At 38.2% G+C, this 25,338-nt stretch overlaps 1 protein-coding gene and 1 long non-coding RNA gene across 2 annotated transcripts in view; one reads left to right on the top strand and one right to left on the bottom strand.

Moving 5' to 3' along the window:
* The window catches only part of HEATR5A (HEAT repeat containing 5A), a 64,610-nt gene extending 52,282 nt beyond the window's left edge, over positions 1–12,328 (top strand). Inside the window, exons 30-38 of the mRNA XM_058807922.1 lie at positions 837–1,071; positions 1,447–1,695; positions 3,057–3,184; positions 4,104–4,251; positions 4,927–5,199; positions 6,990–7,214; positions 8,675–8,829; positions 10,187–10,400; positions 10,678–12,328. Of these exons, the coding sequence (XP_058663905.1) occupies positions 837–1,071; positions 1,447–1,695; positions 3,057–3,184; positions 4,104–4,251; positions 4,927–5,199; positions 6,990–7,214; positions 8,675–8,829; positions 10,187–10,400; positions 10,678–10,979 (1,929 nt within the window). The 3' untranslated portion in view covers positions 10,980–12,328. The remainder of the gene's footprint in view (positions 1–836; positions 1,072–1,446; positions 1,696–3,056; positions 3,185–4,103; positions 4,252–4,926; positions 5,200–6,989; positions 7,215–8,674; positions 8,830–10,186; positions 10,401–10,677) is intronic.
* On the bottom strand, positions 11,799–24,825 carry LOC131559527 (uncharacterized). Its single transcript, XR_009274893.1, has 4 exons — positions 24,744–24,825; positions 18,493–18,591; positions 15,297–15,385; positions 11,799–12,671 (listed from the first exon to the last, which is right to left on the bottom strand). It is a non-coding gene; the product is annotated as an uncharacterized LOC131559527 (long non-coding RNA).
* Between the last annotated feature and the right edge of the window lie 513 nt (positions 24,826–25,338).

Genomic DNA, 25,338 nt, shown 5'->3' with positions numbered 1-25,338 from the left:
TCTTTTTTACAGAAATTGGCAGAATTCCCCCATCCTATTGCTGCAGGGAGGTGTGAGACAAGGGCTTGGTGTGTGTTTAGTTGCTTCTCTGGGGCAACCCACTACAACTGGCAAACATTAAAAAGATGCAGAAATCATAATTGCAGGGAACTAGTATTCAACAAAGCTGACTTGAGATTCATTGAATCTAAATGTGTCCTTTATAATTGAGAAGAGCTTCCCTCCAGGGGCATTTTGGAGACACTACAGAGGGTTGTTTGTCTGAAACTTTTTCAATTCTATCTTTTTGATAACCAGAGAGGTATCTAGGAAAATTACACTGAAATTAATCTATAAATGGTAATACCCAAAGTTTGCCAAGTATGCAAGATTGTACTCTTCATTCTGTACTGCTAACATGAAGCAACACATAATTTCGAGAAGTGCCATGTAGCATTTCAGTTTAAAAAAGATTTAGGAAGGGTTTAACTGTTGTTTCTGAATAATTATTATAGGTATATTATTTGATAGTTCTTCAGTTCTGTAGCTGTAACAGGGTTTGATGGTTGGAAGCAAAAACTGGACAAATAATGTATTACTTTTTAAGAGCAGGGTACTTAATTGCAGGTAGGAATTTTAGTATTTTTCCCCTTTTGGGAGATTCTTGCTTCATAAGTAGCTGGGGAAAGGATTCAGAACATTTAGAGGAAAAGGGCTTATTCACCCATGCTTACTGGACTTGAAGCAGAAATAGATTCTAGGAAATCTCATGCCTGTTCAACAGGCAGTCATGCTAGTGATCGCAGTAGTTTTCCAAGTATTAATATTTGTAACTCTCTGTCCAAATATATCAACAGGTTTACATAGTTGCAATTGAAAAGCAGAAAAATCAATGTGATACACACAAGCACAGTTTAAAAATTGTAAACTCATCTGAAGAAAGCTACAGAGATGTAACATTTTCGGCCAGTGGTCTTCTGGACTTGGTACAGGCTGATCTTGGAACACTGAGCAAGCTCTGGCTTGCTGCACTTCAGGATTTTGCTCTCTTAACTTTGCCTCCAGAATATGCATCACAACTACCTGCTGAAGGTAAAAAGGCAAATTAGTTATGTTTTTCTAAGTCCCTTGTAAGCAAACTGACTTGTGTTAAGATCATAGTAAGATTAAATGGTATGGAGAATAAGCCTACTTATTTAAAGATCAGGACTATTTTTGAGAACAGAGGTTTCATGGATGTGAAGAGTGATATTCTTATTTGGTGGCTATTTTTATGTAGGAAAGAAGAATTAGGTAATCTATTGCATTCTGTCCAAATAAATGTGAATGAAGTGCCCTCATTGGCCTGAATTTTAATACCAAACATTAAAAAATAGTCATACATAGAACACAATCCCATTTTAAGAATGAGAAAATACAGTAGTTGAAAATAAATTACACCTTTAAAACTAATTTCTTTTCTTTTAGGTGGTACATTTTATACAGCAGAGACAATTGAAAATGCCAGACCTCATTACTACAGCTCCTGGGCACTGATACTTTATGCTACAGCTTTATGGCTCACTAGCACAGGTTTCATTGTTGTTGATCCAGATGAAGGAGTTACAAATCTCTCCAGACCTGTTACCCCAACTACCATGTGTCAAGATTCTTCTACCAGACCCTTGGTGAAATCTCCTGAGGATGTGAATACCGACAGATTTCATCTTATCTTGGGTTAGTGAGTGAGTGCATAGTCTGCCTAGATGCTGTAACTCAAAATGTAGATAATGTTAGCAAATAAATTTTTAATTATTCAAATTTAACTGTATCATTCAGTATTGCATCTTTTGGAAAAACATGCAGTCAGAAATATTTTAAGTCCTAGTGAGAAAATTGTAAGGCATTTCCCCAAATGTGGTACAAAAAACACTGAGCTAAACGAACCCTAAACAAATGCTTATTGCTCTGCTCATAAACGTGCAAGTTCAAGGGTGGATTTTACAGTGTTTTTACCAAAACAGTTACAGAGTGTATGGATTGCTTTCACTGAAGGACAGTTTTACATCACACAATAGTTTATAGGTATAGGAAGGGACTTGTGGAGATCATTGTGTCCACCTCCTGCTCAAGCAGGGGGACATAAAGCCAACTGCTGTCCAGACAGCTTTTGAATATCTGTGTGGATGGAGAATCAACCTCTCTGGGCATCCTGTGCCAGTGCTCAGTCACCCACACAGTAAAGAAGTGTTTCCTTACATTCATATAAAGGTGTCAAGCCTCCACTACTGCAGGAGCTAATCAGGTAGTTGAATTCAGTTCCAGTTCTCTAAGTTTACACAATTAGGCATTTCTGGTTATATTTTGTTCTTGGCCTCTCTTTTGTATCTTTTTTTTTTTGTAATCCCTTTTTGGAATGAGTTTGTGTGACTTTGTTACATATGTCTGCCTTTGAATCCCAGTCCTTCTGCAGAGAATCAGCTCTCCTTTGAACTCCATTGCTGTCTCAGTTAGAAGTGGGACCTCTGGTACAAAAGCTGCTTCCTCTACTGCTTAGTACATCAAATTTCCTGTATTTGACCGTGGGCATATGGCTTGTTTATTCTGCTTTTGAATAAAATAGCATTTTAATTTTCATTTCCTACCAAGAAACTGAAAATTTAAAACTGCTTTTCTGTTGCACAGCTGTTATTTAGTGGACATAGTGATGACATAAGTCATCACACTTTTTGGAATTACAGCTGTACAGCTGGGATGAAAATATAGATTGCAGTTTATATGAAGGTTATCTCCAGTATTTTGAGGAGTTATGAATTGTTCTGTTGGTTCATTAGACCTCGTGTTTTATTCACAAATTGCTGGGGTTTTATTTATGTTAGTAGCCAATTATCATTAGGTCTCATACTGTCTAGAAGGTGAAGTTTCTGTCATGGTTTTGATGGATATAGAGGTCTTGCCCCAAGATATTAGCAATAGGAGATTACTTCATTTAAAATGCTACTTCTATAGTTGCTCGGCTTTCTGTGAGGTTACTTAGTAGTGGAAAAAATTCTTAAAATTTCAAGTACACATTGGGGGTTTTTTTCTGATGCTTACAGGAATTAGTGTGGAGTTCCTGTGCTCTCCTGGATCAGATGCAGCAATGGAGAACATTATTGCCTGCTTACATGCCCTGCAGGCACTCTTCGATGTTCCGTGGCCAAGGTCCAAAATAGGTGGTGATCAGGTAATGCATAATGACCAAATGCCCCTCAGAATTAAGGCATAGTTTTAGTCTGAACAGTGCCTCTACAGTCTCTTGTACTTCCAGGAATCTTCAACATATGAGTAGTAGGTAAGTTATATGCTTCACCCAAATCCAAAGCTCTAGAGGGAGGAGATAAAAAAGAATACAATGTGGAACCTGTAAGGTGAGGGGCAGAGAATTTGAGGACATTTCATCAGGAAGGAGTAAATAGATTAATAGGATGAAAGCCAGGTAAAGACCAAATTCCAGAAAAGAGAGTTCTCTTACTCTATCAAGGCACAGTTGAATTAATTCTGTTGTAAAAATCAAAGTCAATAAAAGAAGACTGGACAAAAGCAGTGATACTAAAAGAAGAAAAAAGGCAAAACCAAAAAAAAACCCACACACCACAACAGTGATCCTAAAAAGAAGTAGTAAACTGAAATTTCTTTGTTTTTTTTTTTGCTTTAAATTAAGGTTTATACCATCCCGTATGCCATGCAATTGCCTGACCCAGTGAAAGTGGTCGAGCCTGTGGATGTGGCTAAGTTCTGCTGATTGTTGATGCTCTGTCCAAGGAAATGCATAAAGTGTAGGAAAGGTGCAATGTAGTGTCCCCACCTTCAAGAGTTAAGAAGCCAGAAGATAAAGATTGCTTTGGCTTTTTCAGTTGTTTTAAGTCCCCTATATCTTAAATAACTGTGATAGCTATTTTGTTGGGAGAATTGATAGGGACTGCTGTTACTGGGAGCTAGGAGCTGCATGGTGAAGAAAATGCCAACTCCTGTGATTGTGTCAATTACATTGTGTTCCTTAGTGAAATAAATCAGAGTAATACTGTTGGCTTTAACAAGTATTAACAAGTTCCAAAAACTCCTGCATTAAAATTAAAATGTGTTAGATGTTTTTCTTGCTGTAGGAGTTGGGTGTAGAGCTGCTGAATGTTTTGCATCGACTGATACTGACCAGAGAGTCACCTGATATTCAGCTTGCTGCCCTTGAAGTGGTTCGCTTGATTCTCTTTGCAGCACAAGAACATGTGAAGGAAAAGCGGAGAAGTGCAGAAGGTACAGTACTGTGTGAGATGTTTGAATAGCTGTGATCAGGGTTAAAGCAATTCTTTCTTGGAAATCTGGTTTCTGAGATGTGTCTTAATTGAAGTCTTTCACAGTTGGATTCTAATTCTAGTTTACTTAAGACAGTCCAGGTTCCTAAAATAAGAAATTCAGGTGGTATGATAGATAGCAGGTGGTTTAGGTGTTGAACAGAGGGCAGAAAGTGAGGAGAAAAACTGCAGAAACTGGAGCTGGTCAGGGAGGGAGGAGTCCCAGTTCAAAGCTGGTGTTAGCTAAAACTGAGCGATGGACAGACTTGGCACACACAGCTGTTACAAGCCAGGTTCCAATAGTTACTCTGGTTGTAACTTCCTCACATTCATTTTCTAAAAGGAAAAAACTGGGAGTAGACTCAAAGTGCTTGTATCAGGTGATATCACATTGGCTTGGTGCCTCAGGATTTTGTATGTCAAAGTCTATTGTGCAGCCTTTTGTCTTTTGGCAATCACTGCATAGTTTGCTTATTCAGAAGGATGGGTGTTTGCTAGTAGGATTTTGAATACATACCCATGCACATATATATGTGTCAAGATTATAATTTGGTACTGAAACAGTCTTAAGAAGTAAACTTTTTGAAAACAAGTCACAGCCTGCAGACTTCTGCCATATTTCTTGTTTTTCTTTCAGTTGATGATGGTGCTGCAGAAAAGGAAACATTACCAGAATTTGGAGAGGGCAAAGACACAGGGGGACTGGTGCCTGGGAAATCGTTAGTCTTCGCAACACTGGAGCTGTGTGTTTGTATTCTTGTCAGACAGCTTCCCCAGCTCAACCCTAAATTGACTGGTAGCCCTGCAGTTCCACCTGGAAAACATCTGTTGCTGTCAGAAGATGGAAGTAGACTTGTAGCAGCAGCATTAGTTATTCTCTCTGATGTTCCTGCAATCTGCTCTCCTGAAGGTATGCTATTTCATCACAAGAAAAGATAAATGAAAGACTATTAGGCCCTTCTGTCCTTTTGTTATTACCCGATTTTCTTAGCTGGCTAAGTCTGGCAGCAAGTTTTGTTGATTTGTTTGTGACAGCTTCCTTTTCTTATTATTTTTTGACTGTCAAATTGCAAAACAAGTTACAAAACTGAAGCAATTAAATTAGTAGTTTCTCATTTTCTCCCACCCTATAGCAGTGCAATTAATAGATTCATTTTCTACAGGGAAGTGTACAACAGCTACATGATTATATTCTACTTGAGTTGTCTTTTCTAGAATTTATAATGCAGACATAAATAAAATTTAAAAGAGAGATGTGTGATGTTAGCCTTCCATCCTTTGAACATTAACAAATGGCTGCAAGCAGTTATGGTTGAATTCTCAGATTAGTTGACTTTTACCCATGATTCATTTTGGAGTCACTCCCAACTTTAGGATGGTTCCCCACCACCAAGCTTCAATATCATATTCATACATATATATATATGTGTGTATATATATATATATATATATATAAATAAACTTTCAGTACTGTTACAGCCACACATACAAACCATTTCTGCCCTACTCCTCTGTTGTTCCCATCTTAAGTATTGTTGTTACACCTTACACAAATCTCTGCCATATAACACCCCTGAAAATTTCTTCTTTTAAAAAAAAAAATTGTTCTCTGTTAAATGGCTCTTCTATGGAGAATATGATGCTCCAAATGGAATAAATGGAGTATAGTCCTTGCAGTCTTGTCATGTGATGATATGCATTTCTCATTTCCATCTGCAGCCTGTTATTTATCAGTTTAAAGTGAAAGGAAATAAACATAGCATCACCTAGATCTGAGGACAATTATCTTGTATGAAAAATAATCTGGGATTTTTTCTCACTGTAGTTACTTTTGTCTTTGGCTGTCCATGTTATTGCACAAACACCTTGTAGGATCAGACCACAGGGAACGTTTACAGTAGAGAGGTTAAGCATTTTGTTCAGGTAAATAAAAAGAGGACCTTAGGCTTGCTTATATAGTCAGTTGAATAAAGAAGCAGCTCCAAAAGTTGGCTCACATAATCAAAGAGATGAGAATTCCTCTGTGTAATTGCATAATTTTTCCCCTTTCGTAGGTAACTGAAGTTACAGTCCTGTGGCTGCCATGTCTCTTACTTCAGGCACCTGTCATGATACATTTGCATAAAAAAATTTGCAAGTAAATAATGTTCATGACCTACATTTCCTACTGAATTCCAGCAGTAAATTTTCAAAGACTGGCTGTTCAAAAATAGATGTCCTCAGCTTCAGAAAATTTGTTTTCTACTCTTCTTTCTATATTGTAGTATATACAAAGAATTTACCATGTACCAGTATGTATACTAGTATATACTGTATACTCTGCTATACTTTGTATACCTCCATGTCTTCTCTTCCCTGAGAACCACCTCCTCTGTGGTTCTGTTCTTACTTTTCTCTGAATATGACATAATTCCACACTTCATATAATAAAACCATCAAGGAAAAGATATACAATGCTTATTTTAAAGGGGAAGAGGTTTAAGTTCATTTAAGCAGTCTGACTCCCTGTTTGCTATAGGAGGCCACATGATATTTCAAATCTTTTCTTCAAATTACCAGTGCCTCTATTCACAGATATGCTTAAAAATTATAAATTATACATTAAAAAGAGAATCCAAGAAAACTGCCTCAATTTTTTTAATGTAAAAAGTACCTGCATTTTTTTAAATTTCTGTGAAATTAATTTGCATTGTTTTCCAGGAAGTGTTTCAGTTCTTCCTACTATTTTGTACCTAATTATTGGGGTACTTAAAGAAACAGCTGTGAAATTGCGAGATGGCCAGTTACCTCTGACAGTTGCTGCATCTCTACAAGCTCTGAAAGGACTCTTGTCTTCTCCAATGGCTCGAGCAGAGAAGAGTCAGAATGCTTGGACTGATCTTCTACGTAGTGCTTTGGTCACAGTGCTTGACTGTTGGGATCAAGGTAGGCACAGATACTGGGTTTATGAGTTAAAAATGAGATATGTTTGTGTGAAATGTTGTTTTGTTTTATTTAAATCAAATTCATGCATATCTAAAAAAAGACTTCTTAGTCACAAGAGAATTAGCTGGTTACCAAGCACTGTTGACACTATAGTGCTGTCTTGTCCCTACAGTCCATAGGAGAAGTCATCATCTATAAAAGTATAAATGTGGGTGTCATGATTTAAGCCCAGCTGGAAATTGGGCACCACACAGCCACTCACTGTGAACCCCCACTCCCTCTTCCCCCCACCTTAATGGAGTGGGGAGAAGAATCAAAGTAAAACTTGTATGTTGAGGTAAGAACAGTGTAATAATTGATACTAAGGAAAAGAAAGTAATAATGGTAAATTATAATAATGATAACAAAAAAACAAGTGATGCACTGTTTAGTTGCTTACCACCCTCTGACCAATGCCAGACCCCCCCTTCCTGAAGGCAGATCATCTGGCCTTCCAAGTAACTGCCCCCAGTTTATTTACTGGGCATGATGTTGTGTGGTGTGGAATACCCCTTTGGTCAGTTCAAGACACCCATCTGAGCTATGCTCCCTCCCAGTTTCATTTGCTTATCTTCTCACTGGCACAGCATGAGACTATGGGAAAAGTCCTTGACTTAGGATAAACACAGCTTAACAAAAACCAAAACATCAGTGTATTATCAACACCATTGTCATTCTGAATCCAAAACACAGCACTGCAACAGCTGCTGAGAAGAAATTAGCTGTACCCCAGCTGAAACCAGGACAGTGGGTTTGCAGGCTTACTCCTGTGTTATTTGGTGCCACAGTGTAATTCCATGGACAAAGGCATAAACAGGAGCTATGGCTTCAGTGTACAGCAGAGCATAAAAGACAGCCATTCACTGAGTGCAGGTTCTCCACTAAGAGCTAGTGTCTCAAGTGAAGCGAAGGGTATTAAAACAGTAGTGCAAAAAAAGAATTTTTTGTCTTGAATCAATTTGCTGTGTGCTGCTGCTTCAACTTCTTGAGTTCATAGTATTTTCATTGTTCCTTTTGTTTAATCTCTTACATTGTAATTTGTTGTTGGAACTTCTCTTTACAAAATTGTTTAAAACTTACAGCAAAAGAATATATATTCTAAATGCAAATTTTATATTCTCAAATAGATTGCACTCTAATATGTCATACCAGCTCTTCAAAGATATTTATTGTACTTTATGCAAAGAAACAATGGAATAGAAGTATGCTATAATTTCTAAATACGCATATGATCACCCCTGAATTCCCATTTTGTCCTTAGCTTTTGTTGCAGTAAAAGTCCATCCCACTGTATCAGAGGATTTTGTATATTTGAAAACTGAAGAAACGTAGACATTTATATTTCTATTCCACCTCTTTGTACCACTTGAACTCGTAGAATTTTTAATGCAAATCTAACAATTTCCTTACTTTGTTGATAGTAGATGGTCTTCTCCAAGAACTCGATGAAATCAGCCTTCTCACTGCTATTACAGTATTTGTTATGTCTACCAGCCCAGAAGTTACTACTGTAGAGTGCCTTCAGAAGCGTTGTATTGAGAAGTTTAAAACAACACTTGACTCAAAAGATCCTCTTGTAAGTACTGGTGAAGTTAATGGAATGTCACTACCACACTAAATGAATATTAGCTTATTTTAGTTGTTCCTCTGTGTTGATAGAAGTTAATTCTCTCCTGACTATATCTGTTGTATTTTAAAATAAAGTTTGAACAAGTGAGTAAGAAAAGAACATGTCTAGCAGTGCATTTAATCATTGTTCTGTATGCAATTCTGTATTCCTATTTTTTAACTTCATCAGACTCAGTGCTTTGTACATTGCTAAGTACACAATATAGTTGTGTGGTGTTGCAGGCACCTGTCAAATTTTATTCATTTTATCTTCAGCACACAGATAGTGTCTTTTGCACAGGAAATCCCTCAGCTGTGAGTCTTTGGGAGCTGGAGCAAGTACCACTACAAAACTGGTACTGTCCATAAACATCAGCTCCTGGCTGCTGCTGGATGCAGCTTACTGAACTAGATTCATGTTTTGTTCTGACCTAGCATAAATATTTTCATGTAGTGGCATTAGATTATAGTGCCACAATTCATATATTACTATCCTTCACCAAAAGAAATGTATCAGTGAAAAAAAGCATTTATACAAATGGCTTTTTTTTCACTTTCAAAGTTCGGCTCTGAAAATAACATCCATTAGATCTTGTATTTGTTAGAATTCTGTGTAAACTGCTTTTCTTGCATCTCCACTATATCTGTTTGTATAGTAATAGAAAATTAAAGTTTCATTTACTTGAGAAATAACTGTAAGACAATACTTTTTAAAGTATCAGTACATTCCCAGTATTGTAAACTTTGGTTTTCACTGTTAGGAAACTGAAAATGCCAAATATGACTGCAAGGAAATATTAGCATGCATTTGCAAATTTCATCCAAGTGTTTAGGCATCAGAGCCATTTGGAAATTATGTAGGAACTCGGCAGTTTCAGTCCTATTGACTTCCAAAGAGATGCAAGCCACTGCATCATTTAAGGCATTTTAAAATTGTACCTACAGTTTGAAAGAGATATTGCTTATATTTTAAGTACCACTGTTTTGGTATTGCACTTTTGCTAAGAAGAGAGTATTTTCAAAATAATACTAGTCTTCAAACAGAAATAGTATTTTTTCCTAACCTCAAAAATGTCAGAAGATATAAAATTTGATGGAAAGAAACAGAATGCATGATCTGGTTTCTATTAACAATTGATTACAAGTTATAATAGTCCTGTAAAGTATTATACATCAGCAGCCTACAACCTGATGAATTTTAAAGTTGTGAAGCACATTTTTCTCTCTCCCAAAAATTTTATCTGACAAGCTGTTAGATTTAGAGCACCCAGAGATGTATTTTGAACTATAATGCTTTTTAACTGCAAGTTTCATTTTCCCTTTAGGTACAGTGTAAATGCTACCAGCTGCTGCACTCCATCTTTCAGCATCCAAACAAAACTGTGTCATACCCTTATATCCATTCTTTAGCGCCATCCATTGTGGGGAAACTGCAGGAAACAGAAAAAGCAAAACCTGAAAATGCTGCTGAACTTCAAGTCATTCAGGAAGGAATAAAGGTGGTTACAGCTCTGACTGCTGCTGCTGAGGAACAGCACCGTAAGTTACTTCCATTTCTTCGACCCAAAGCATTAAAAAGGCTCAAAGTTGCCATAAATAACAAACTAAAACCAAAATGACCACTAGGAATTCAGTCCTGAACACTAATTGCCAAGAAAATTGCTCACAGGAATGTTGGGTTTTTTACCCTACAGTTCAGCTAACATTTGAAGCTTTACAGTTTGAATTACATGTTAACTTAGAGAAATACTTCCAGTTAGAATTTGACACTATTTTTGAAAATTGTGTATTTAAGTTCTGTTTTCCATGTTTATAGGTGCTCACTTGGTGGCCTGCTTTCTTCCCATCCTCATTTCCTTTCTTTTGGATGAAAATGCGCTGGTTTCTGCTACAATCTCGGCAAAAAATCTACATGAGTTTGCTTTGCAAACTCTGATGCAGATTGGTCCACAATATTCATCAGTTTTTAAAAAACTAATGGCCTCCTCTCCAACTATGAAAGCCAGGCTTGAGTCAGCTATTAAAGGCAATCAAGAAAGCATCAAAGTGAAGACTACTAAACATGCAAAAAATCCTGGGAAAAGTTCAAGCATTCAGCTGAAGACCAATTTTCTTTAAAGCCTCATATTGTCATTTTATGCACTTTGATGTCAACAGCAAAAAATTCCCTTTTAATTTCTAATCAAAGGATTGTTGTGAGTTGATATCATGTATTTCAGTTTGTGCTGAAGTATTACAGAAAGTTTTTAAGAGAAAGCAAATTTCTAGGTAAAGTTCTCTTAGTGAAAGACTTCTTAAATATCTCTAAACACTATGAGTAAATGAGAGGTCATCAAATCTGTATTTTTTTATTATTTTGGACTAAAATATCAGAAATGCACATGCCTATGTTAAAAAAAATATAGCGTACTTTACCATAGATATATTTAAGAGCATCCCACACTTAGCCATTAAGTAAAGTTTTTTTAAAAATTAATATTTGTCAAAAATTAGTTACTGTAATTGGGTTTTGGATTTAACAGGGACATAAATTTACTTACAAGTTGCAATCTATGCTAATTACTAATTTAACACACTGCATCATTCATTAAACAGATTAAATATCCTTGTAAGCCTTATAACAGTTTATTGTCAATCTCAGAAAATTCAACTCAGTAAAGTTAATATGGATAGCTTTAATCCTAATAACATCTTGAGCTGGCCAAGATGTAGCAAATGCTGTGCAATGCAGCTGTACAGCCCCTCGCTGGGGACTGTGGCTCTGTCCAGAGTGGGACTGCCATGCATGTGTAAGGATTGACAGGCTTGGTGTCTTGCTGCTTGACTCAGTCTCACTTTTCAGGATGTGTGCTTTGGTAAGTTTGCTAGGGGAGCCAGGCAATAGCTTACATATCCTGTCCAGGACTGGACAGCAATCTTAACATACTGTGCCTCAATTCAGACCTCTGCTCTAAGTGGATGGATGTTCCTGATCTTTGAATGATCACTGATCTGTACCTGTAACCTGATTTCTGTATCTCTGCAGTGAGAGATGGAAGTATTTGAAGTCACCTTGTCTTGTGTCTTTAAATAGAGTGCAACAAGCTCATAATAAGAAGTATGTAATTAACATTTTTAGCAAGGAACATATTTTAATATAGAAAAATAACTATCAAAACTGCAATGGCTACGAAGTATTTTCTAAGTACAATGTATTGACTTCTTTCTTAATACAGTATTACCTAAACCAAACACTGTCAAACTGAGGATACTATTTCCTTCTTGAATCTAATTGCTTTAAAAGGAAGAAGAAAAAACTATTTACAGAACTGAGAAACACACTGTGACTCAGGAAGAGTGTGATGTACTGTATTTTACTAGAAGTTTTGTATGTAAATATAATTGTAAATTGTACAGAATTAACAATTTGACCAAAGTTCTAACAATTCCTTTTTCTAATTTACATAAATAAAGCTAATTTTCTTCACTTAAAATTTGTCTTAGTTATTTTATCCAATAGCAGAGGAACTCAAAAGACTTGTGTGTCAGAAAAAATTGTTGTATTCTGCCTCAAGGAAACAAATAATGAATACTTGGGTTGGTTGCATCAAGGTCTGGGACTTGACATTGCAGGTCTTCCTCTGTTGTGAATAGCACAATGAGTAAATAAGTGGGACCAGGGAGATTTTTTTATGTGTAAATCTCTGTTTTGTGCCAAATGCTGAAATGTGAGAACTGTGAGAAGATGGATGAGATGCCTTCCATCTTTCCATGGAGAACCACAAGTCCTGTGTTCCACCTCTTCATTGAAGTCAAATCTGTAGTTGCTGGCTGTTAAAAGGGACTTGTGTTAGATTTGGCAGTTATTCATCTTTATCTCATTCTTATTTTTTATCATGTTGCTCTACCCTTCCAAGTTTACTGGTGGGGTTTTTTTTCTTTTGATTTGTTTCCCAAGACTGCTTCTGGAAAATCATAGATTCTTAGGAAACTTAACAACATTTAGATTGAAGTCAAGTCATGTTTGCTATCAAAATGGCCAAATATTTTGCTGAGGAAGTTAGTTTTTACAAAAGGTATTTGTGGCTCCTTTTTTGTTTTCTGTCATGTATAGCAATGTACCAACATTTTTTAATGTTGAGAAGACAATCTGTTGAAAACCTACTTTCCTCAAAAACTTTTAAGAAGCATACTCAAATTGTAAGAGCACCAAGGAAAGCTGTTAAAAGCCAAAAATTAAATTTAGTGCAGCTTAGTCCTAGATTTCTTAGAATGTCTTGTTGCAGTAACTCACAAACGAGCCATTGAGAAGTGCCAATGTGATTTGACATTTCTTGATCAAGTCTTGTGGCCACATGTGGAAAACTACCAGTTTCAACATACCTTTGTATTGCAGAAGCAGAAATTATTCCAATAAAAACAACTGCTGTTAATTCTTAATGTCAGTTGTAAATTAGGATAAATGGGTGAGTTTTATTTATCCAGATAATTAATTTATTCACATTGTAAAAATACCTGTGCCCTGAGTTCTGCTTCCTTACATACGCATAAAACAATGAGTTGGATCACATGAATGATACTACTCATTTAAAATTTTATAAAAGAATCTTACAGATATTACCTTGTTTCAATTATAAAAAGATTTTGGCCTTTAGATATCAGGTGTCTTGGATGCAGTCTTACAAGGAACTTGCATAATTCTCTTTTTTCTGAAGAAATAAGTAGGACCACAGAGCAGTTTTGGTTTTAATTCCATTCTCCTTTTTAGGCATTGCTTGACATGCAAGCTCTCATGTTTAGCCAAGCAAAAAGAGCCAAACATATATTTAGCCATAAACCAGAGCCCCACTTTCAGCATTCATCCTTCCTGTGTCCCTTGTCTCCTTTCTCATTGTTTTTTGTGCCATTTCTCTACAAGAACCAATACTTTTTTTCCAGTTAATTGTCTTTGCAATGAAACATGTGGCCTACATGCATATTTACTTTGTATGTTTCCACTGTTTATACAAGAATTTTAATGAGTTTGTGTGACAAAAGATCCTGTCCATGTCTAACCTCAAGTGCATATATACACATATGAGTCCATCATGGAATGTACTATTTAAGTGCTGTGCAAAAATTATTTGCAGACAATTTTCTGTTGACTGCAACAAACCAGAATTGGTCAAAACTGTACAAAGGCATCACACAGCTGGGATGTGGTGGGTTATAACTGGATACAAGTCTGTAGCACTGCAGCTGAAAGAGAAGCTTTTCTGTTAGTATTGCTTGGAGTAGAATAAGTCTGAGACTGACCTGGTATGTTCCAAGGTGCAGGAGTCATCTTCAGGTGACAGACAGAGGTATCAGTTCAATGATGCACATAATAGCCATCAATTAGGATTATCAAATGCATAGGAAGCATAGCAGATTCTTCTATTAATGAATGTCAGTTACTAATTGGAATTTCCAAGGAGATTTTTCCCCTCAAGACTGCTTCAGCAGTATCAAAGTGAGTTGCTGCAATTGCAGGAGTGGTGGAGAGATCTGGGATCATTTGCTGGTTTATCAGAAGTAACAGTAATACTGCTTAATAGGGAATCAGGTGGAAAATTCAGCAGCATTTCAATATAGCTCTAATTTGAATCAAGTGGGATGTATCTGTGACAATAACAACATATGAGAGGTCACTGTGACAGTCTCCTCTAAAGCTTCATCCCTACTGTCAACACTACCTATACATGTTTTGTTTTCAGGTTCCTGAAATGTTATTCTCTTATCAGTAGACAGTAAGTCAGAAACAGTTTCCAAGAAAAATATTGTTTCATGACCAGTACTAGTCTACTAATAAACTACTTGTGCCTCCTGCCAGTGAAAAACCTAGCTAATGATACTTCAGACTAGGCAAGAAAGCGAGGCGGGGAGAACCTTAGACAGTCAACACTTTGTTTAGGAAGAACAGCAAGGTGGATTACTTGTCTACTTCTCTGCACTGTGGTGTCAGAAATCACTGGAAGTCACTCCACTCTGTCTTGAAAGTAGCTTTTCTTGGCCAGCCTGGTTCCTAGAGACTGCTTTTAGCACACGAGAACCTCTAATCCTAAGAACTGGCTAATAAACTGACTTTTCTGCAGCCAAGTGTTAAAGAAGTGCTCATATTTGTCCACAGCACTCAAGCTGGAGCAACCCTGGAGCTGTTGCTGTAGATAACATTTCACAGAGGACTCCTATTCAATTAGCTGAAGTATGTAGCAAGCAGTCCAAGCTCTTTAATGACAGTGGGCTATAGATTCAAAGACATAAAAATTAAAAAGTATATTTGGCCACACATGACATGCTCTACCTGCCTCTAACATATTTAAAGTAATGAATATTGAAAGTTGGTTATGCAAAATGAAATGAGCCAGCTGCATTTGATACATGACGTTATCTGCACAAGGGTACCATAAAGATGTCAGTGCTACACCACCAACTTACCCAAAATGTGTGGTTCTTACTTTGATTCTGATGTGCAGCTGTAGATTTTTGAAGCTTTTTTTTCTTTTTCCTAAAATATTCTCTGGATTCTGTGGAGAATAAGTGGTTTATTCCATATAACAATGAAAGGGGAAGTTACATCTAAATATAGCAAAAGTAGGGCTGAAAAAACTGTCTGAGAAACAGGTCAGTGCAAAAGCAGTTTTTTAAAACCTCCTGCAGTATCTTGTGGTACATTAACCCAAATTCACTCACTCTGCAGCCAAATATCTGTTTTGGTCTATGGTCCTATGTCACTTCCATGTTCCCGTTTATCTCAAGTGCAAAATCTGATTCTACAAGGGAGAACGTGGTGTCAAATCCCCCTCCTCTGTGCTTGCATTCCAGCTGGTGGCACATGCAGGAGGAAGCAAGTTGTGAGGATGAGCAGCCAGAGCAGAGCCTGCTGCCTGTGTGCATGTTAGTGCCTGTGCCAGTTTGCCTGCTTATTGCACAGAAAAACTTATGTATATAAAGAGGTTTGCAGATGAAGAAAATCTGTTTCTGAAAGTTGCTGGTAAGGAGCTAAATTTAGTAATGACAAAGATTGATAAAGTCCCATTCTAAGCTACAGCCTTTTAATCTGCAATTGTGTAGCCTAAAAAAAGCTCTTTTTTAACCACTGTTAATATTAATGTATTGAAATTTATGTGAACTGTCTCACTGCCAGTACAGAACTACTGAGAATCCCTGTTGCTGCTAGTGGGAATTTTTTTTTATAACCTTCTCTGGGGACTATTTTGTTTATGGTATTTTTGTAAGCATTTTTTTCTTCCCACTGCATCAGTTCTCTGTGTCCTTTTCCATGAAAAAAGAAGGTTTTGTATGAGACACATTTTCTCTGGAAGTATGAAGTACAGGCCTCAGGGATTCTGGAAACAATTTTGATTTATATCTAAAAATAGAAATATTATGCAATTTGGAAATACGACCTATCATTATCAAGGCAAATGCTCTTAACCTCATCTTCCCTCATGTAAAATTCATGTCAAACACTAAGAAAAAAAATTGTCACAGATGTATGCATGTTTTATGAGAAACACAAGGATAACTGGTTCGAGCTGCTGCCACCAAATTAACCGAAAATTCAGTTAGGGGAATAAAATCATTTGATTATAAGAAAAAGTCAGGTACTTCAAGCGCATTTATTAAATAATCAAGGATGGGATGAAGAGGGGAAATAGAAGAAGACAGTACAAGCAAATGTATTCTCCCCTCCAATGTGAGGCACAAGGCAAGCTGGTATTTGGCTGCCAGGCCACATAATGTGGCCAGGGGGAGGGTAAATGGGCTTATTTTTAGTCCATTCCTCCCAGTTCCCTTTTGAAACCAACAAATCTGAGTATAATTTACTTTTGTAGATTGAGAATTCTTAAGCTGGTTGGAGAGATAGTCTCAAGAATGAGTGGTCTTGAGTTAGAGCCACAGCCAGCTGGAGCACAGCTCCAGGCACTCTCTGTACCATACAGTAAACGTAGCTACAGTCGGACCCTTGGGGCTGAAAGACTTGCAGGCTTCTATCCTGATTTCCCCACAGAATTTCAGAGATGTGTCCCCATCTAGTACAGGGAGGAGAGAAAAGTCAGTGGGCAAGGTATGAACCACCCAAGTGGTTTTCTCTGTGTGAGAGCAGCTGCAGCTGAGGAAGTTGAGTGATTTTTGCTGAATTTCAGTTTTGTGCCTTTCCAATAGGTTTCTGTTTCCTACCTGCTCCTCACACAGGCACACGTTCTGGGATGCCACTGGTCCATACAGCTACAGCTGCTCAGGAGCACTGAGGGCTGTGTGTGTGTGCATTGCTCAGTCTCTGATGGTGGCCCAGATCTGTGCTGAGACTGTTGCTAGTCAAGTACTACCAGACTTTGTGGGTAAATTCAAATTATAATGGAGGGGAGCTGCTCTTCCCATTGGTCTGGGCCATAACATAAGCATGTCTCTCCCTGAGATCTTTCACAGCAGCAGTTGCTGAAGCCTATCACCACTTGTATTTATCCACACAATGTCCTGCTCATTCTCTGCACTTCCAACAACATTCAGAACCATGAATTTCAATGATTTAGGATAAGCAGCAGTCATTCCTTGTTCCAGGAGATTTTCCTGGTCAAGACAGAAGAGAAATAGCTATAGCATGTACTGGCTATAGAGCAGAGAGACTGCAGAAGCAGCTACTGCCTGTGGAAACCGGCTGTTCCAGGCTGCTTCCATCTTGGCTGGATCAACTTTTCATTTGGTGGTCAGGATTTGAAACTGTATTCTTCACTGGCTTGTTCTGGACTTTACATAAAGGAATGGCTTTCAATGCCATAATTTTCTTCTTCAGGAGGTAATGAATATATTAACTGTCAGGGCTTCTCTCCAGACCCTCTAGATTTGTGAAACTGTACCCAGGCTACACAGAATTCCCCCAGAACAACTGAATTTTTTTTTTACCTTTTTTTTTTTTTTTTTTTTTGTATCTGTGTTTTTCTGGTAAGTGGAAGGACTTAGGCAGGCATGCAAGTATCTAGAATTCAGTTCCTCCTCTTGCTAACATCCCAGAACTAGAACTATGTGCAGCTTGCTGTTAGAGATCTTTTCAGGTTGTGTTCCTTGTGTTCAGGTAGCTAACACCCAGCCATGGCCTGCTGAGTGACCTCTGCTGGGTCTGGATGCTAGAGGGCAATGTGAACCAGCAGAGATGGCTGTGCAGACAGGGCAGCTCAGAGGGAAAAAGGAGCAAATATAAAGGCTGCTGAGGAAGCAACAATATTCTAGGGAGATTTTTCAAATCAAAGAAATGCTGAAGGATTAGGGCAGGACAGAAGGAATGGGGAAGCAGAACAAGAGACACACGCTTGGGTAGTAAAAGAAGGAAGAGAAAATAATAATTAAATCGGTCACCGTGCTGATTCATTGCTTCAAAACAGACTGTGTGAAATATCATAATTTTATAGTTGCGATATTTGTTAGTTAAAAAACATTTTACAGATTAAACTGCTCTGATTTGTAAAATTCACACAACTCTCTGTTACATGAGATTTTCTGGTTCTATTTTGTACTACCTGTTATTTAGGAAGAAACTGGCAACCACCCATGTAAATCAAAATGAAACACTTAGTAGTAGCAGTACAGGATGAGACAAGTTAACATTGCTATAAAAAGTAACACAGTTACTTACACACAATGCTGGGAGTCTCTACCTGTTACTAAAACATTCAAAGCCGCCACAACAGGATCACATTCTGTACAGTCTCCAAGTAAAGCACGAAAACAGCCACTGCAATGATGGGAACTTCATCAGAAAGCACTCCTTGTTACACACACACAAAAGGAAAAAAAAATTATATATATTATGCAAAGTAGGAGGACAAGTTAGCAATGATGTAACTCATCACCTGCAAGGGCAGCCACATGCCCTGGTTTCCATGGCCTTTTCAGGGCTGGTTACAACACTTGTGCATACACGCTTTGCATGTCCACATCTACAGGTTTTGAAATTGCTTATAAGGAGGGAATTGAATGGCAAAATTGTCGCCACTCTGAGCATCTTATCACCACCCACAAGGCCATTCCTTGGTGGGTGTTCAGGGGCCAGAGGAAAGACAGAGTTGGGAAGTGTCACAGTTTGGTGGCAGAGGAGCTTTTCTAGGGCAGGGAGATGGAACCAGAGTGCACTTACTGGTTCCTGGTTACTGTGATCCTAGGGAACTTCCAGCTGCCTGTAATTGCTGGCAACAGCTCAGTCCCTTCAGGGCAGGGAAGAAAGAATAAATACCTTCAGCCTTTAATTATAGCTTGTTCTTACTCCCCAGTTAAGAAATGGAAGCTGCTGATAACACAGTCTGCACAAAGTAGGCCTGAGTTGGGAGCTGATTTTTAAAAACACAAATAAATGCACTTGTTGTCCTTTTGGCGAGAGAGAGGCACTGGAAACAAATCATAGAGGTGCCAGAGAAAACATTTTGTGAAGAGTAAATATTGCTGTGTCCTTGTTTGTGCCTCCCCATCCCAGCCCCACAAAGGAGGGCCGAGTTACTTGCAGAGTGCCAGCCTTATCAGCCCTGGCAGATATGTGCTGGGCCACATGCACTGCTGTCATGCAAACACGGTTCTGCTGAACTGGTTACCTGGTTAGGCAGTCCTAATAGCAGCTGCCAGCAAATGCTGTCTAGAAATCAGAGCTTCTGAATTCCTTCACAGCTACAGCAAGGCCAAAGAATTGGCACTGATAACAGAGTCGTTCCTTGCCAAAATAATGTTTGTGGGGTGGTCAAGGTTTTTAAACTTTTCCGATTTTGAAATCCAATATTATCCTGTGTCTCAGCTGAACTGTCAGTGTTGGCTCCTATTCTACAAACTAGATTGCTGGAACTTGTGAATAAATTCTCAGTAATTAACATTGTACCAAGTAAGACAGAATTCTAAAAGCAAAATAATCCCAGGAAACCTCAAAAAATTTAACAACAATTTGATATCATTTGTAAACTTGAGAAAACGGACTGTTTATCACTACATGATAAAATGTTTCAGTAAGGTAATGTAGGGAAGCTCTTTTTCCTGGTTTGTTTCTGATCTAAAATCACATTACTCCATTTCCTCAAATTAGATTAGACTCACATGGGATACGTTCATGAAAGGGTGGTTGTTCTCATCCTATTGCAAGGGTTCCATACTGTTATCTCCTTATCACAAAAGTTTCATACGCTCTCAGCATTTCTCGTGGGCAACTCCTCAGAGCACTGACTCTTCCTCCTTTACAAAGCAGCCACTGACTCCAACTCCCTTCTCAAGCAGCCACCCCACTCTTTATAGCACTCTTCTTCTCATTGGTTACAGCTGTGGCCTGTTAAAGTCAGGCCTGTTCCTAATCTTTGATAATTGGCCCACCTGCAACTCCTTATAAGGGTAAGATTACTTTCTACACTATCTTTATTTTCTTATACTCTATCCCCCTACAGGTGGTATGACATTAAATTAATATTTTTAATTTTGGTATCTGATCAGTCACTGTAATTTTTTTGTTTTCAAGCTAGAGTTTGTGGAACTGTTTAAGTACTGAAACATACAAAAATGTGTTAGCCATTTTGCTTTCTTCAGGCAACCTCTGGTGTGATCCAAACTTGGATGTAAGGCTGAGCCTAAGGTTATCCTACAAACAGCACTGAAAGCAACACTTAAGCACAATTTAAAGAAAATCCAAATATTTTGATAGCAAAACCTTGGTTTTAAATACCGAATTTCAACCATTTTGCATGTAAAGTCTGATCTGGAGTGAAAATGGGAGAAAGAAGAAAAAAGATTTAACAGATTGCCAAGGAAAATTTTGAATTTACTGCAAATTGGATTTAGACATAGCATAATTTCTGAGGAGAAAAGAAATCATACAGGAGGCTACTTTTCAGAAATTCTGTATCAGAGTGGTATTGAACTGGTTTAGAGGTTTTTTTGAGAAGTGTTTGCACTGTCTGTCAGAGCCAGCCTTGGTACCCCCATCACCAGGCCTGAATGAAGGTATCCCCCAAAGGGGTTCCTGCTGGGACAAGGTGTGGGTTTGGGGGGCAGAGGACAAGGGACAAGTGTACTGGGAGTGCCTGCAGGGTGCAGGGGCACTGTGGGACTCCCAGCTCCCTTCTATCCCTTCTACTTGATCTTAGTAGAAGAAGTTTATATGTAGGATATGTCTGTCATCTGAAGGGTGAGGTGGGAAAGGCCTGTTTGAAAGATGGAAAACCCAGTGAAGCATTTTTTCCATGTAAGCTGTAATTTTGGAAATTTATTTAAGGCACTCTGGAGACCAAAATGTGTTTCCTTAAGGGCCCTTTAACTTTCTGTGAGAACTGCACCAAACAGAGAGTGTTAGGGGTATGGGAAAGGGGAGACAGAATGGGAAGCTCTTGCAAATGAAAGCTGGGACAGGTGCTGCTACAGTCCCAGAAATGCTCTACATCTGACATGAAAGGCCCTGAGGAACAAAATATTTTGTCAGTCAGGCTTGGTCTTAAATTGATGGTGCCAGATAGCTCTACCAATAGAGGCAACCTGAAAGGAAACACAGCAGCATCACTGTCAAGTGATACTGGAACTGCCATTTCTATTGACATAATTTATACTAATAAAATGAATTCTAATATTTAAATTGTCAGTCTTATTCATAACTATCTAAGGCCATTAGAAAGAGCATCCTTCTCTGATGCAACTGGGTATTTCAGATCATAGTACAAGATAGTTTAGTTTTACATGATTGGCTTTGCATGGCTTTTTATTCTGCTATTCCATGTTTTCTACAAACCACTACTTGTACTGGCAGAACTGCCCTTTAATATTAATTATTAAGCTTACTTTTAGCTCTCATCTGTGATTTGTGCTTACTCTTGACAGCATAAAGCATCACTGAGCTGAGCCAAGAAGTGTCAGCATACACCAGCCCTGTGTTGGCTCCTGCCAGTGCAAAAAGCTGATTAATTTAGCTACAGAGGCAGAGTGGGGAGAGAAACAAGCCTGGAGTTAATGCAGAGTCAGCACCACCATATTAGTGACATACTGACCAAGGGTACCATTTTCTCTTCTTTTTAAGCTTAATATGTAATACACCTCATGGTACAATTAAAATGAGCTACCTTTTCATTAAAAACAATGAATGCAGAGGTGTGGTAGTGGTGGTGGTGTTTTCAAATCCTCTTATTTTGGAATGTCCCTACTATGTCCCTTGTCAACTATGATTTGCAATACAGTTGATGATGACACAAATTCTCTCTGCCTTTCAAATTCTGCTGCACAACTAAAGGAGCCATCTGAGGTGTCCAAAAGTGCTGTGTCAGAGCACAGCATCACCTCAGGTGCAGTTAGGTACAGGTTGATACTGGAAGGCAGCAAGGAGTTTTAGTTTATAACAGACACAAAACTATAATTTTACAGCTGAGAATGGTTTGATGGTTGCATCTTCTAACCACTTTGGGAGACACCAGGGTATCAGTATCTACCACAACTGTTTATCAAGGTACAGAAGAAAAGCAGATAGGGCTACAATCTTGAAGTCTTCACTATCTTTATTATTTAAATATAGGATATTCTGTTGCTACAGCATAGGTCTGCTAAAATATACATGAGGCACCAGACACAAAGATCTCATCTTTCTTGCCTAACACCACAGAAGTCTCTCAAATGTGATTTTGGTTAATTTCTGCTCACATTTACATGCACAAGCACCTACTGATTGAATTTCATACACTGATGGGGTACAATATTGTTATGGAAAACACAATTTATCTCCAAATGTCAGTCTTAAGCCTGCTTCCTAAGGTTACCTGCTTGAGATAACTTGCAAGTATATTTGGATATAATTCTGTGGCCAGTAATGAATTGTTTTTTCTCAAAACATTGCTTACTGCTTTCCTATGAAAGTGCAAGTAATGCTGAACATTGGGCAACCTTACTAGTCCTGCCCGTGAGATGGGGCTGGATTCTGGCTTTGGTTTGTTGTCTAAGTTTCCCAATAAGGAAAGAAGCCCTGAGTTGGTGTGACATCTAGAAGCCCAGCTCCCTTCCAACTGTGTGCTCCCTTTCTTTCCAGTGCTGAGACAGAATCCTTTCCTCTAGGTGCATGTTCCTTGTCTGTGGGTCACCCCTGGGCCAGGAAGTGTAGGCTAGCTTGGGGCCATGATCCATATAGAAGGGCAAATGCAGAGCAGCTTCTGTGCAAAGAAAGCCAAGAGGAAACCAACTAATAGAGTTAGCTCAGTCGAGTTGGGAGGCCACTACTTTGGAGTTAAACTACTGAGCATCTTATCAGCATGGACTGTGTGACTCTCTGATCTGCTTTGTCTGAATTTTCTGCTTACTGTTAATTCTAAGGTGGAGATGTCTTTTATCTCATATGTACAGTGAGGCCTGAATCTTCACTGGGGCCTTTCAATATTTAAGATGTCTGCCAGTGACACTGGTCCTCCACTGTGAAATACTTGGAAATCATTAGCAAAAGATTCAGCAGCCCCAGGCTATTCCTTCTCTCATTGGGGTCAGAGCAGCAACTGGTACATAGACTAGTTGTTATATGTGAAATGTTACTGCAAAAATGACAGACAAATGTTTCTCCCCCAGAATAACTGCTGACATTGTCAGTGCAGCACACCACTTACGTTGAGAACATGTTGTAAACAGATAACATTTCTCTACCAAAATAACTGTGCAACACTGCCTATAAATTAGTTTGCAAGAGGCGATCTCAATGGTGCTTCTCACTGAAATACAAGCAAAAGATCTATCAGGTTTTGTACTCTTTTGGTCTGCAACTTGCTGCTTCCTAAATGAACAGAAAAGAACTGCCACTAGGTCTGGGTCTCACCTTAAAACATCAAGTAAGCTAAGAATCTTGTACAAAACTTTATATTTCTGTAGACAGTTTAGCTAAATTCCTATTATCAGTGCTAGTTTTTGATCCCAATTACAGGCTGGCCCAAACTGGTGAGGCCTTACTGACATCTGTAGAATTGCATTTCTTTACAAAGATAATTTGGGCTGCTGATCTAAAAGGTGGCACTGTATGAGAAAATGGGTAGAGTACATTCTTGCTTTGATGCAGATTGACACATAATAATTAATCATTTTAATAAATTACCTCTGTCCACTGAGACCAGTAAAATTTCTTGTTTACACAGAAATTTTACAGACAGCAAAACCCCAAAGAGCTAATGTTTTACAGTACAAAAATATAAGCTTATAACACAGAACTGATAGGAAAACCACATGCAGTGTGCCTGGATAAGAAAATACTGCTTGTATCTTAGTGCATATAGCTAAGAATCAATGCAATGAGAACACTGATATTAAAAGCTTAGCTGCAGCAACTTGGGCTGGATTTGTACTGGAACTACTTTACAGCTGACTTCATTTTTTGAGGTATTGGTACTAGGGGCAGAGAAACTGAAATATAAAATCCTGTGCAGTAGTGGAAGTAATCTATAACCTGTTCATGGATATTCAATTTACCAGCATAGGTCAACAGGTCCAAAATGAGTAAAATATGGGTACAAAAAGAAAAATAGATATGAATCATTTACCCTGTGCTACTCACTTACTCATCAGGTGGATCTCTGAACTCCTAAGGACTTAAAACACAGATGATGAAACTTTAAAAAAACACATCAATAACCTTGCCTTAAAAAAAGAAGCAACTTGTAGCTTTCCTTATGTTTCTGCTAGATAGTTAACTGAAAGCTCTTAGGCAAATGATCTTATAATTAAACCAATTTTCTTCCATGGCCACTTATTCTCCTACAAAAATGCAGCTGTATCACAAAGCTATCTACTATCAGATAAAAAAGATCTCCTTAATTGGCCTGGGTCACAGTTTGAAATGTAGTGAGCAAGGACAGTGTTTGGAACCTTCAAAACTATTTACCTGTTGTCTTCTTATTACAAAAGCTGCCATACCTTCTCAATGATTTCTTATGGGCATCTCCTTGCAGTACTGACTCCTTCTTCTTCACAGCATGACCAACAAACTCCATCTCCCAGCACAGCCAACTCCCTCCTCACCCCACTAACCCACTCTTTTGTAGCACTCATCTTCTTATTGGACACAGCTGTGGCCTATTAAGGGCAGGCCTGTTGCTAATCTTTGGTGATTGGTGAGCTGCAACTCCTCAGGGGTGAGACTGCCTTCTGCACTATTCTCTTACATTCTATCTCTCCACATATCTCTCTCCCACCAGAAGTGCTGTTTAATCCAGTACAGCCTAGTAAAAGGACTCTTGAGACATATGAGTTTCTCATTCACAACCTGCTTCTTCTGAGATCTTTCCTAAACAGGAATGTATTAATTTGTTTTTAATGCCCTTGTTGTGTTTCTCATTCTTTTCCTCACATTCAACATAACAGAATGAATTTCAGGACTTTGATCTTTAGGGGTTATTTCTGGTCTTTAAAAAAATATTCCTTTCTGCTAAGGAAGTTTAAAAAAAAATCAACAAAAGGAAAACAAAAGCTGAGAATATAAGAGGAATCCCCACAGCATCATTTACTGTAT

Source organism: Ammospiza caudacuta, chromosome 6 (assembly GCF_027887145.1).
Source record: "Ammospiza caudacuta isolate bAmmCau1 chromosome 6, bAmmCau1.pri, whole genome shotgun sequence".
Lineage (NCBI taxonomy): Eukaryota > Metazoa > Chordata > Aves > Passeriformes > Passerellidae > Ammospiza > Ammospiza caudacuta.
The sequence above is the reverse complement of the archived record's forward strand: the minus strand, read 5'-3'. Positions and strand labels throughout refer to the sequence as shown.